Source organism: Balaenoptera musculus, chromosome 21 (assembly GCF_009873245.2).
Source record: "Balaenoptera musculus isolate JJ_BM4_2016_0621 chromosome 21, mBalMus1.pri.v3, whole genome shotgun sequence".
NCBI classification, from domain to species: Eukaryota; Metazoa; Chordata; class Mammalia; order Artiodactyla; family Balaenopteridae; genus Balaenoptera; species Balaenoptera musculus.
The window spans coordinates 29,950,721-29,963,311 of record NC_045805.1 but is presented as its reverse complement, the minus strand read 5'-3'; the positions used below and the strand labels follow the sequence as shown (position 1 = coordinate 29,963,311).

Below are 12,591 nucleotides of genomic sequence, written 5' to 3'. Positions count from 1 at the left end.
CTGGGAACAGAGCAAAGCATGGGGACCAGCCCCCAAGGCAGGTGAGGACAAGCCTCTGGTCCAGGGCAGCTCATCTCCTGGCTGCCACCCCAAGGCCCGCATTCTCTGAGGCAGCCTCTGTCGGGCTGGGGAGGAGAGGGTACAGCGGGGTGGCGTTGGGGTCGGCTGCGGCCCATGCTGCAGGCTCGGCCAGCCCAGTGTAAACTCCATCCTGGAGAGTCTTGAAATGAGATTTTTTTCTCACTGCGAGAACACATTCCTGATCGCCCACCCTCTAAGCCACTCACTAAAGCGGGGGCACCAGGCAAACAGCGCTGCATCCTCCTCCTCCAGTGGGCCCTTTCTTGCCACGTCTCCAGTTCTTGGACAGACTTCAGCAGGTATCGGTATGGTTTAGTCCCCAGATACCCAGAACTGGATCTTTTGGTCTTAACAACCTAGATCGGGCTGAGGAAATTTTACTTCAGGCCCAGATTAGGGGGAGAATGGCCTCAATGATGCTGGTAGGTTCAGTCCTCTGGAGGTGAGGGCAGGGATTTGGGAGAGTGTTTGGAGCAGGTAGGAAGCTGGCAGTTACAGGGCTGCTAATGGGGTAGATGAAACACACACACACACACACACACACACACACACACACACACACACACAGCCCCATCCAATAGGAAGAAAAATGTTCCCGCCACGCTAGGCTCTCATGGGAGGAAAACAGGCAGGGCGGCCCCATGCTTCTGTCCAGAGTCGCAGACACAACACCAGTCTCTACCCCCTCCTAATCGCCTCCCAACCCCACCCAGACAGCCTCAGCCCCACCGGCCTCCCCCCAGCACCAGCACAGGGCGCCTGCCAGGTGGGTTTGCTTCCCAACCATGCCTCCCACCCCTCAGACCCCAGGCCCGCCCAACCCAGCATCCTCGGCTTCTCTCTCCCTCCCTCCCTCTCTCCCGCGTCTACCACCCAACATCACATTTTCACAGGAAGGGGGGCCAGTCCCTGGGGGCCCCTGTTCTCTACCCCAGAATCTGAAATCTGGCCAAGGAGAGGGGGCACACTGAGTCCATTCCAGAACTCTCTCCCGGCTCGGGTCCTATTTTAGGGAAGAGCAGCAAGCAGAGTTACCACTAATGAGGCTGGAGGCTACGGGAGCGAGTGGCTGGCGTCTGCAGAGGCCCTGTGGCCTCTGGGCAGCCGCAAAAGCTCGCCAGATCCCAGTCCGACATCAAAGATGACCCTATTGGGGTCACATGGGCACCGCCCCATTGGGCACGGGGCCAGCACCTGCCTGAACAAAAGGGTTCTCACATGTGCAGGAAAAGTCATACATGTCAGCCCCCTCACCGACCCACCACCCCACCCCAGCACAGAGATGCAAGGACCACAGGCCTGGACACTGTGGCCCCGTGCTCTCCAGGAATTCTGAGCCTGGAATTTAGGCCACTGCCAAGGCCCTCTGGGCTGTGCGGGGCCCATCCCCAACACCTGCTGCTGGCACCTCGGCAGTGTCTTCGGGAGACCATCAGTGAGGGGAGGAGGGTGGTTTGCTTGCTAACACCAGAAGGGCCTCAGGCCCATTACCAGCTGCACCATCAAGGTGAAACTGTACTCCCAGCCCCGCCCACAGGCACAGTACCCAGGGCCTTGGAGCATTTCCAGGGCCCACAAGGGCATCTGAAACCTAAAAAAAAAAAAAAAAACCACGACTGAAATGTAAATGCTACAAACATAAATTAAGGAAGACTTAGCTATAGAACTACCAAATGTCATGTTATGCCAATTAGCAATAACTGTTCTGCTTCATAAAGGTTGTGGATGCAGTTTCCCCTGACTGATATGACAGTGGGACCTCCAAACAGGAGACTACCTCTGGTCCACAGGCCCTGCTTTGACACACACCTCAGGCTAAAGGTTGCCTTCATGTCTACCGAGCCTGATTGCAGGGGACATAAATGCTGGAGAGGACACACAGCACTCCCACACCTCCTGCCATCCTTCCCTTGGCTGGAAGCCTGTCCGTCAACCCCCCTCTGGTTAGGAGGGCACCCAGGTGGGACATCTTTTCCCCAGACTTTAGAGAGCCATGTCCTGAGATAGCCTCTGACCTCAGCCTTGAAGCCGGGCTGTCCAGGCAGGGCCTGAGGTCAAGGTCAAGAGGGAAAACTATTTTGCAACGGCTCCTACACATGGGCCTTCCTTCGATCCTTTTCTCTACCCTCTCTGCAAGGTCACGGCATCCTGGTGGTCACTAGGCAGAAACCAAGAAATTGGGGCGGGGATGGGAAGGACTAACCTACTGGTGTTCATGGTGGGTGGTCGGTGTGCCTTGATGGGGACTTGGTGGCCCCCAGCACTGGAATTGATTCTGCTTTAATCGTTCACCCTGGGCATCCATTCATTTGGTCTTCAATCCTACGTGAACACCTACTGTGTGCTCGGCCTTGTGGAACACATCAGTACTACAAACACAAATGAGACCTGGTGTTTACCATCTCCCACTCGTGGAAGGTGAAGGGAGATGTGTCACACCGGGTGGACTGTTTGCGTGCGTGTGTCCCCGGGGGTTGAGGAAGCTGGGAAATTACTCCCAATCCACCTTAAGCACTTCCTGCACCCACAGCCTAACATCTCACCACTGGGGAGCCAAGCTTTTAGGTGAAGAAAGTAGGTTTCTTTAAACATACAAATAAACCTGAAAGGATCTGTCTGTCATCGGTCTTTTATTCCTAAGTATAAATTAGTTCTTTAATCCTTCCAGCCCAGAGGTTTTCCTTGGGAGCTTGGAGGCCCTGCTCCTGTCCTGCTTTGTGAGCCTGTATTCAGTCGCCAGGGTGAGACTGCAAGGCCCCTGAGGGCAAAGGCCAGCTCTCTCACCTCACAACAGGCACTGGCGGAATCGGTGGGTGGCTGTCTGGAGGGGCAGAGCCCCAGGGAAGGTGGGGTTGGTCCAGGAACCCCGATTTTCCCAAGTCGGGAGGCATTTTTTCCTGCCTCCACTTCCCACCAAATCCTCTGTGAAGTGATTTTGTACTTAGTGGTCCCCTAAGTACACATGTATCGTTGCGGGTGGCGCCCCTTTCCCCGGCTCACTATCCACGTGGGGGAAGCGGATCGGTTATGTCCCTGCCCTGTCCCCAGGGAGGACGGCTCTGATTGGTCAGTGTGGGGCCGGGCTGACCCGGAGCAGGAACCCTAGGGTCTGGCTAGGAGCTGTGTGACCTTGAGAAACTCAGCCCCTCTCTGGGGGTTTTCTTCTCGGTAAAAGAAGGGTCTGGACCGAAGATTCCCACTCCGTATGTTTGATGGTTTTTCCCATCCTGGATGCCGAGTCTCCTGAAGTCTAGAGTTTCTGCTCCAACACACAGTTCCCAGCAGGCAAAGCGCCCTGGGGGAGGGGGGGCCGGGAGAGGAGAGGGAGGAGGGGGCTTCGACCTCCCCTTCGCTTTCCAGCTGGGAGATGTCTGGCCCCTCAAGTTCAGGCTGGAACTCCCTCCTGGGCCGCTCTCTGCAGCCGGTTCCCTGCTCCTCCGTGACAGATTGGTCCCCTGCCCCTCACCTGGTCCCATCCATTTTACACACCCTTTGCTCCCCCAGCCCGGCTCCCCCAGCCTGCCTCTCCCCACTCCCAGGGCTGGGAAAGCTGGGTCCTGGGAGGGCTGCCCGCGTTAGCTACACTCCACAGTGTCTCTGCTCTCCCACCCCCATCACCCAGTTCTAAAAGCAAAGGAATGTTCTGGAGTTTGGGAAGGATGGGGGCCCCAGGAGGAGGGAGGAAGGGGAGGAGGCAGCTTTGTCCTGTCAGTGTCTGAGCTCTAAATAGAACGGAGCGGCTGGGCTGGGGGAATGAAAATAAACAGCCCCTCTGAACAGCCCCTTCCTAGCAGTTAACCGGATTTTCCTTCTGGTTCCTCAGCCCAGGGCCATTTCCCTCCTCTCCCCTCCCCTCTTCTCTGTCTGGTCCCACGGGGGCGAAGGCTCTACCTCAGGGTGATGGGGGAGTGAGGGGTCCTGGTCCACGCTGCGTGGCATGGGGAAACTCACCTCCCCTCTCTGGGCTTTGGTGAGGAGAGCTCACTGAAAGGAAGGACAGAGATCAACTCAGAGGTGGCTGGAACTCTTTCTCCTTCAGGAAAGAGTTCTTATCCCAATGACTCCCATGTGGCATAAACTTAGGAACACTCGCTCCCTTTAAAAACATGACCCCAAATTTAAGGGTCAATTTACGGTGAGGTTCAAATTACACCGGTCTGCCCTTGCCTTTGGGGGAGATTCGCAGACTCACCAGGACTAGGGATTGCATCCCTCCCAACCTTAACCCAGAGGGGTTATCCACAGTAGGCGGCAGGAAGGGACTTCCTTAGGGGTCAGGAGTGGCTGGGTTCTTGCATGGGTTCTGAAAAATTCAGGCCAAATAACCCATTCTGGGTCCTGGTCCCACTGGGGGCCGGAATTACAGGTCCAGCCTCTCTGGTGCAAGGACTCAGCCGGTGAAGCACGGATGGCTCTGCTCTCCGCCTGGCGCTCCCCTGAGCTGGGCCCCTGGGCCCCGACGTCCTGCACAAGGGGCAGCCCTCAGGGCAGGGCTCCTAACACCTCCAGGAAGGGGCTGATGAGTCCTGGAGCCTGGGCTGGTGGCCTCCAGCTCCTCCAGTAGGTAGTCGGGGAGATTCCTTCTGAGTCCCTCCCTTCAGACCAGCGGGGGTCCGGGAGCCCACATGGGGGCGCTGCAGCTGAGACACCCCCCCCTCCGCCCCTCCCCCGGCACCATCGGGAGGGTAAGGGAGAGTGTGTTGGAGTCTCCAGCCTCTTCCCTCCTTTCCTTCTTTCTCCTCGCTCCCTCCCCCTCCCCCTCCGCCGGCACAAAAGCTCTCTGTACACTGCCACTTCCTCTGGCTGCTGTCTCTGAGCCCAGACCTTATGAGAACCATATGGGGGAAAGAGGGTGGAAGGGAAGGGGGTGGGGAGGCCGCGCGGCCCGCCCCTCCAGCCACCATCTCCCTCCGCTCGCACTCTGTGCAGGCGGTTGGCACACTTTGCCCCAAACTCCCCCTAAGCGGATCCCGGGGGCTGGGATGAGGGGCACTGAGAGGTGGGCCCAGTCCAGAGCTGGAGGTCCAGAGGGATGTCTGTGCTCAAGAACTGCTGGGCCAAGCACGGGGTGGGGGTGGGGCTGGGAAGGGGCCTCCCCTCCTCCCCTCCCCTCCCCTCCCCTCCCCCGGGGCTCCCAAAGACCACCAAACTCCCAGCAAAGGGCCCCGGCCTCCGCTAGGCACATCTGGGTGGGAACTGCCCCTTCTCCCCTATGGGGGCAGCCTACGTGGCGGGCAACTCCCCCAGATGGGAGGCTGAGGGGATGGGGGCTTGCGGGCCCTGGGAGAATCTGGACCGAGGGACCGTCCCATGCCCGCCCCTCTCCTCACCCAGCTTTGGAATGTTCCCAGGTCAAAAGGGCCTGGGTCCTGCTGGGAAGGAACCGGGTTTTTTAAAGCAGGCTTTGTGTCCATTGGGTCCCAAGTCCAGCTAGGTGAACAGCGAGTCTCTCACCTGAGAGGAAAACTAAACGAACCCAAGCAGCTAATCCTGACGCTGGCGTCAGCTAAGCTGTGTGGCTCTTGGCGAGACGTGGCCCTCTCCCCATCTGGCCTCAGTTTGCTCAGCTGTCAGACGCTGATTTAGGGGCCGGACCTGCTGGTCCCTAAGGCCCCTTTCGGCCCAGGGGCCCAGGAATTTATGACACTGCCTGGTATCCTCCGAGGGCCTGCTTAGATGTCCTGGGAGGTCCTCGTAGGAGGTTTCCTTCTAGAGTTATCCATCATCAGCCCTTTCCTGGAATTCCTTAGTATCCCCCTCACTCAAACTCCCAGAGCCCAGAACCAGAGGGCAGGCCCATCAGCTGCTGCGCAGGGCGGGCGGGGGGGTTGACAGTGGTCTGCGTCTCCCTCCTCCACCCGGGTTCTCCCTGTGATAAGCCACTTCCACCCCGCCGCCCATGAGACCCTGCCCCTCAGGGAAGGCCCATAAAGGCTCCTGCTCTGGACAGGACGTGCCCTGTGCACTGGGCCTCGAGAATGGGGGCTGGGGTGGGGCAGGCAGATCAGGAAGGAAGCCAAGAGTTCAGCTTTCCTGGAAAACCACGAACGAAAATCCATTAGAGGAAGAAAAAAAAAAAGAAAAGCCAAGTGTGGGGAGAGGGGGCCTGCAGTCTACGAAACCAGAGGGCAGAAGCCGAGATAACAGAGTGGAGGTGGAAGGGTTTTCCGTGAGGTGCACAGGGCTGTCGACAGGATTGCCCTCAACGGCTTGGAGGCTTTCTGAGCAGAGACGGAGGCTCTCTGCAGACAGGCACCTTATCTAGCTCTTCCTCTGCCTGAACAGTCAGCCGGGCTTCCCAAAGCAGAGGCCAGACTCTCCCCCAACTCCCCCAGGACCCACATGGGCAGGGCGGTGTGTGGAGGGGACTGGGAGATGGTGGCCCATTCTGGAGGAAAACAGGGGAGGCGGAGGGAGGGGAAAGCAAGAATGCAAAGACTATTGGCCCAAGTCCTGTTGTTTGCACCAGGTGATGGGCAGAAAGGGGAAAGGGGAAATTTGGAAAAAAAGAATAATAAACGAGTAAGGAGGAGGAGTTTGGGAGAGTGTGAAGGTTTTTGTGCTCATAGCCTCTCTTTGCTGCCAGGCTGGAGCGGCAAAAGCCCCTTCCCAGCCCGTCTTTTCCTTCTTCCCTCGAGATGCTTGCTGGGTAGGGGTGGGTTTGCTGGGGGGACTGAGCCCCCAGAAGAGAATCCCTGCCAAGCTTCTGCTGAAGAAGAACGTGCGCTTTTTTCCTTCAGAAGGCAGCTTGGGGGAGGGGTTGCAGTCAGGATCGGGATTAGGTGGAGCCTGTGGGGAGAGCCTAAGGCATATGTCTGTGGCAGCTTTTAGTCACACCCCCGGCTGATGGGCCAGCGGGCTCTCAGGGGTTGCTCCGGCCTGACCTGCCCTGTCTGTTGTTCCTGCGGAGATGTCCAGCCAGGCTGTGGGGGCGGGGGGGGGGCTGTTCTTTTGGAAGGTATCTTAAGCCAGGTAGGTCAGCGGCCTGGGACAAAAGAAGGGCCCTTCCTCCGGGGCTGGTTTGGGATGGGACAGTGAGCTAGCAGTCCTGCTGGCTGCCACCCTGTTCTGATATATTCTCGCCAAGAGTTGGCCCCGCTCTCTCCCTGGAGTGGCGTCGATGGGAATTAGCCGTGGCTGGAAAGCATTAGTTACCAAATCATTCTAAAATGTACTGCAAAACCACCTCTTAATGTTTCCCCCCTTCTTTCTGCCGTCAGTATGTTAGGATTCCCTAATCCCAACACATGCGTGTGAGCACGGCTGCTGCAGGATCCAGGGCACACACGATCCTCTCGGAACTGAATTATCGTGGCCCAGCGGGGACTCACACAGACATCAGCCCAACCATTCCACACAGCAAGCATTTTTCTCCTCCAGAACTGAGTGGGCTGGGGAATGCCCAGGCCTGTCTGGACACTTCAACCCCAGTGGACACTCAGAGGGACCTGAATCAGCTGCCACAGCTGCCTTCCCAGGCCATGGCTGTATCCCTGAGCTGCTGGGACGTGGGAGAGAGCAGAGACACGGCTTCCACCCCCCTAATGCACACATGCACACACCCACCCCAGCTGGGGAAAATGCAGGCCAGGCGGACAACGTCAGAGGCTGACCAGTCGTGTCCTGTCAGGAAGCGGGGAGCCTCTGAACTCACCCAACCAGAGGCGTTACTGTATTGTTCTGGACACAATCGGACAGACTGTGAGCCAGCTCCAACTCTGGGCAAGGGGCCGTGGGGAAACGGTCGCCGCTGGGGTCAGGAGGACAGGGAAGGGGAAGCGGCTTGGAGGCTGGATCCAGGACGGGAAAGGAAGGGGCCGCCGCCAGGGCCCGACCCTCCGGTCCACGGCGTGCGTGGAGCTCCAAGCACGTGGTCTGCGCAGGAAATCTCTGCGGTGGGGAGGGGTCGCTAGTTCTCCTGCAGTTACGGGGACTTCGGACCCCCATCGAGGAGGCTTGGGGTCGGGTTGCGGGCGCAACGGGCCGCGCTGGTTGCCAGCAAAGTGAGGGCTTAATAAGGCCCGGGCTTGAGGAGGGAAAGGGTATGACGGGAGGAGGCTGGGAGGCACCCTCCCTCCCCTCGGCCAGGTTTCTTTCTCTGCACTCTTTTCGCGAAGTCAATCGAGAAACAGCCAAAGTTCACTTGTCTTTATATCCGAGGAGGGGAGGAAGAGGGAGGGATGCAGGATCCACAGCAGAGCTCAATTCACAGATGCGCACGGCGGGAGAGGGGCCCTAGTGGGAATCGGGACGCCGGGGTCTCATTCACACCAGAAGCGCCTGCACCCCAAGGACAGACTTTTTCGAGCCCACCCTCCCGCCAGCGCTAGAGAGACGGGCTGCAAGCGGGGCTGGCGGGCTCCGGGCCCCGATGGGGCGCCCCCCACTGGAGGAGCCAGGCCGTCTGGATGAAGCCGGGAGACTCCTCCAGTGCGGCCAGGGACGCGTCCGCGGTGGTAACGACCACAGCCATCTACTGGGCCGCGGGCGTCGGTCTCCCCTGAGCCTTCCCCTCATCCCACCCCCCGAAGGTCCGCAACACCAGCCCTGGCTAGAAACTCAAGGGGCGCGGGCGTCCCGCCAGCGCGCATTCCCTGTCACCTGTGCAGGTGAGTGGGCGCCCGCGGTGCCTCACTTTGGGGAGCCCCCGCCCCGCAATGCTCCTTCCGCCCTCCACATCCCTGGAGCCCTAATCTTTCCCTTACTTCTCTTCAAGCCTCCCTTTTCGGCTTCTGGACTCAGGCCTGTCCTAGAGTCTCTGAAGTGGCACATCGACTCTGTCCCCCATTTCCCACCCCTCCCGTCTGGTCTCCTTTCGTGCCCCCGTCGGGGCTCGAGCCGGGCCGGCCAAGCAGGATACTTACAGGGTAACGGTGCTGTTAGGCAGAAGGCCGGGCTCGGGAGGCTCCGGGAGGTCCCCGCCGCCGCACACCACCCTCCTGCGCGCCGGGCTGGGGGCGCCGCCGCTTAGCCCCTTGGGCCGCTCCCCTGAGCACTTGCAGCTGCGGATAGGGACCGGGCAGCCGGGCGCGCCGCGGATCTCGGGCGCCAAAAGCAGCAGCCACTGCAGCAGCGGCAGCAGCAGGCGCGCGGGCGCCCACCGCATCCTGCGTCCCGCGGCGCCCATCAGCCCATCGCCCCGCGGGGACCGACAGCGCTGGGGCCCGTCTGCGCGCCGGCCGGAGGGATCCGGGCGTGCGAGAGGCGTGCTCAGCGGGGGCCCGGGGCGCTCGAGGGCGGAGCGGGGGGCCCTGGGCGGAGGCAAGCCCCGGGGTCCCCGCCGCCGCGCCCCGGGGGCATGTCCGGCGAGCGCCCCGGCGGGGAGGACGCGGGCGCGGCTGTCAGCGCAGCGCGGGCGGCCCCCGGCGGCGCGGCCCGACTGTCTGCGCGGTGCTCCCGGGCCGGTTGTGGCCGGGCCGCTCCGCGTCGTCTGCTCGCTCTGCGCGGGGCTGTGACCTAGCGGATCGAGCCGGGCTCCTGCCGCCGCCGCCGCTCCGTGCCATGGATGGAGGCAACTCGGCTCGGCGCCGCTCCCGCCGCCGCCAGCCCCCGCCCGCCCTCCCGAGAGGGCGCCCTCCCCTCGCCAGCTCGTCCGTCCGCGAGGCCCTAGCGCCTCCCGATGCGCAGCCAGGCCGCTGCCCTCCTCGGAGCAAGAGCGGGCCAGCCGGCTGGAGGCCCCGCGTGTCCCCTGCACCCGCCCTGAACCTAGACTTCTCCCTCGCGCCTCTCTCCCCGCACCCAGGAATCTTCCTCTCCATAACCCACCTCAGACCTCAAAGGCAACCGCCATCACTTTCCACAAAACCCTCCCTCACTCGTGCCGTCCAGCCTGCACCCCCGATGCTTCTGGGGCTTTCACTGACCCGCGGGCTTGGCCAGAGATGGCCATGTTTTATATTGCACTTCGTTCGCCGCTCTGGGGCTGCTGAGACTCGGCTTCCCTTGACCCCCTGACCTGATGGGCCAGTCTGGAAGCCGGGGCTCGCTCTCACAGCCCTGCCCCAGCCACTGCAGGAGACAAGGCGGAGGCTAAGGAGGCTCAGACCCTCTGGGTGACCTCGCCCAGCGGGGGGTGCATGTCATTCGGCCAAGGAGGGGTCAAAGGCCGAGGCAGGCCTGCCAGATCTGGCTGCCTACCTTTTCCACATCCGTGTGTGTGTGTGTGTGTGTGTGTGTGTGTGTGTGTGTGTTTGATGGTAGGTGGGAATGAGGGGAACACAGAGGGAAAAGCAGGGATTCCCGCTGGGTGTGGAAGGAGCACAGCGCTGAGTCAGGAGGGTCCGTTCTCCGCAGCGCTGACAAAGGGCACAGCCCCTAACATCCTGGGGTATCGAATCTCGGGGGTCAAAATGAGGCCCTGCCTGCCTGCAAGTTGTGGCCTGAGAATGAGTGAGTGATGGGGGGCACTCGGATGGGTATGAAAACTGCCTTGGGTCTTAGATGGGCTGCAATGCAAGTTGGGAACCGGGCTGGGGATAGAGGGAACAGTGAAGTGTGGCCCAGTGTGTCTGCTTCCTCAGTTTGCCCATGAAGGCGGCCTTTTCTGCCGCTTAATGCCACAGCACCTTTGCTGTGGAGACGCAGGCTGCCCGGGTTGAGGGATCCCTGGGCAGGGCTCCTGTTCCCCATCCTTCACTGGGCCACCAAAGTCGTCCCTCCGGGTGACTGCCACCTTCTTTCTGTGCCTTTGGCCCTGCTGGTGCGTGCGGCACCTTGTCCAGCACGGTGGCCTTTCAGCCAGGTCCCCACCCCCCTTCACTGGGAATGGCTTCTTTCCCTTGCGTGGGCGGCAGACGCGGAGCCCAGACACTGGCTTCTTCTGGCTCCACAAGTCTCTCCCAGTTGCAGGCTCTGGTTCCTTCAGCTTTCGAAGATAAATCAACAGTGATTGCAAATGGAAGACACTCTGAGTATGGAAAGGAATTCCACTGAAACACCGGCTCTCTGAGGCTGAATCAGGGCCAAATGACACTTAATGAGGCGATGCTTCCCCACAGGTGGGAATGAGGTGCGTGGTGGAGACATTTACAAAACACTGTCCTGTCCTGCTGGTCATCACTTTTGGTCTCTATACCCATCCAGGAAGGTGAGTGGAGCAGGGGTTACTGCCCCATTTTACAAACACGGATGAGGAAACCAAATCGCTGAGAGATAAAGAGACAGGGCTGGGAACTTTTCCTCCGATTCCTTTTAAAATTCTCTTTTCTCTGAGCCACTCAAAACTTTTCGCATAAAAATCCTTCCTGGTTATCTGTTCTCAGAGGTGCAGGCTGGAATGAATGAGTGGCTACACGTTTTGAAGTTTGTTTGCAATAGAAAGATGACTCAGGCTTAATTCCCACCCTCACGACATCTGGTTAGGAAGCTTGACCCTGGCCCTGATCTCGTGTGATAAACTCTTCGTTGAATTATGGATAAGTTACCACGATATAGGGATGGGCTGAATTAATCCTGCCTGAAGCAAGGGAGGGGGGCTTACCAAAAGCTTTAGTCCAATCTCGCACAGAAGTGTAACCGACCTGACTCGACTAGACCATAATTGTCCCCTTAAGGGCCTGGGGGACTCACATCCGTTATGCCGTCTCTAAAGAAGTTGGCCTTTGCTGGGTGCTAGCTGCCAACGTCTGTCTCGCCTCCAACTTCAAAGCTGATCCATTCCCCTTTGTCAAGGAGTGGCCGCGGCCTCTTACCCCACGATTGACCAGACCCTCCACTGGGGACAGCTGAGAGTGGAAAATGGGGCCACGGTCGGTGTCCCCTCCCTCTGAGCCCAGAGCAGAGCAGAGCTAGCACAGGACAGCCTGCACATCAGGCCAGCTGGCACCTACTGAGCGCCTGTTGCCTGCTGGGCACCTGTGACTATGTTTTACAAGAATTAGCTCATTTTGTCCTCACAACAGGGTGAGGATGGCTGTTTTAACAGACAAGAGGGGAAGGGGCACCTTAAGAGTAACTTGCCCAAGGATACACAGCTCAGAAGTGATGGGACCAGGATTTGAACCAGGAACTCTGGTTCAACTCTGGATTCCAGAGTCCAGTTTTAACTGCCGTGCTCTATAATTTCTAGGGGAGGAGGGGACTCTCAATAATCACCCCAAGAAATTCCCTCACTTCCCCTTGAGGTTTTCTCGTTTTGATTCCCTGGCCCTCTCTGAGCTGAACCTTTACAGATGTCCACCCCCAAACCATAGCTCGTGGTAGAACCAGGACCCCCAGCCCTAATTCTTCTAGCAGAGTCAAGGAAGGCAAAAGCTTTCCAAGGAGTTCCATTCCTCAGCTAGAAGAAAATAGTCTCTCTCGAAAGACTATGAGAGACTATAAACACGTATAGAGGACTTCCCTGGTGGCGCAGTGGTTAAGAATCCACCTGCCAATGCAGGGGACACGGGTTCGAGCCCTGGTCCGGGAAGATCCCACATGCCGCGGAGCAACTAAGCCCATGCACCACAACTACGGAGCCCGCGTGCCACAGCTAGAGAAAGCCCACACGCAGCAATGAAGACCCAACAC

General features: G+C 59.4%; 1 protein-coding gene across 5 annotated transcripts in view; it reads right to left on the bottom strand.

Annotated features, from left to right (window-relative positions):
- ADGRA2 (adhesion G protein-coupled receptor A2) overlaps positions 1 to 9,623 on the bottom strand; it is a 34,430-nt gene extending 24,807 nt beyond the window's left edge. Inside the window, exon 1 of one of the 5 annotated variants that reach the window (XM_036838779.1) lies at positions 8,946 to 9,623. In XM_036838779.1, coding sequence (XP_036694674.1) covers positions 8,946 to 9,208 — 263 coding nt within the window. In that variant the 5' untranslated portion in view covers positions 9,209 to 9,623. The remainder of the gene's footprint in view (positions 1 to 8,945) is intronic. The other 4 variants (XM_036838775.1, XM_036838776.1, XM_036838777.1 and 1 more) reach the window with 4 other exon arrangements.
- Between the last annotated feature and the right edge of the window lie 2,968 nt (positions 9,624 to 12,591).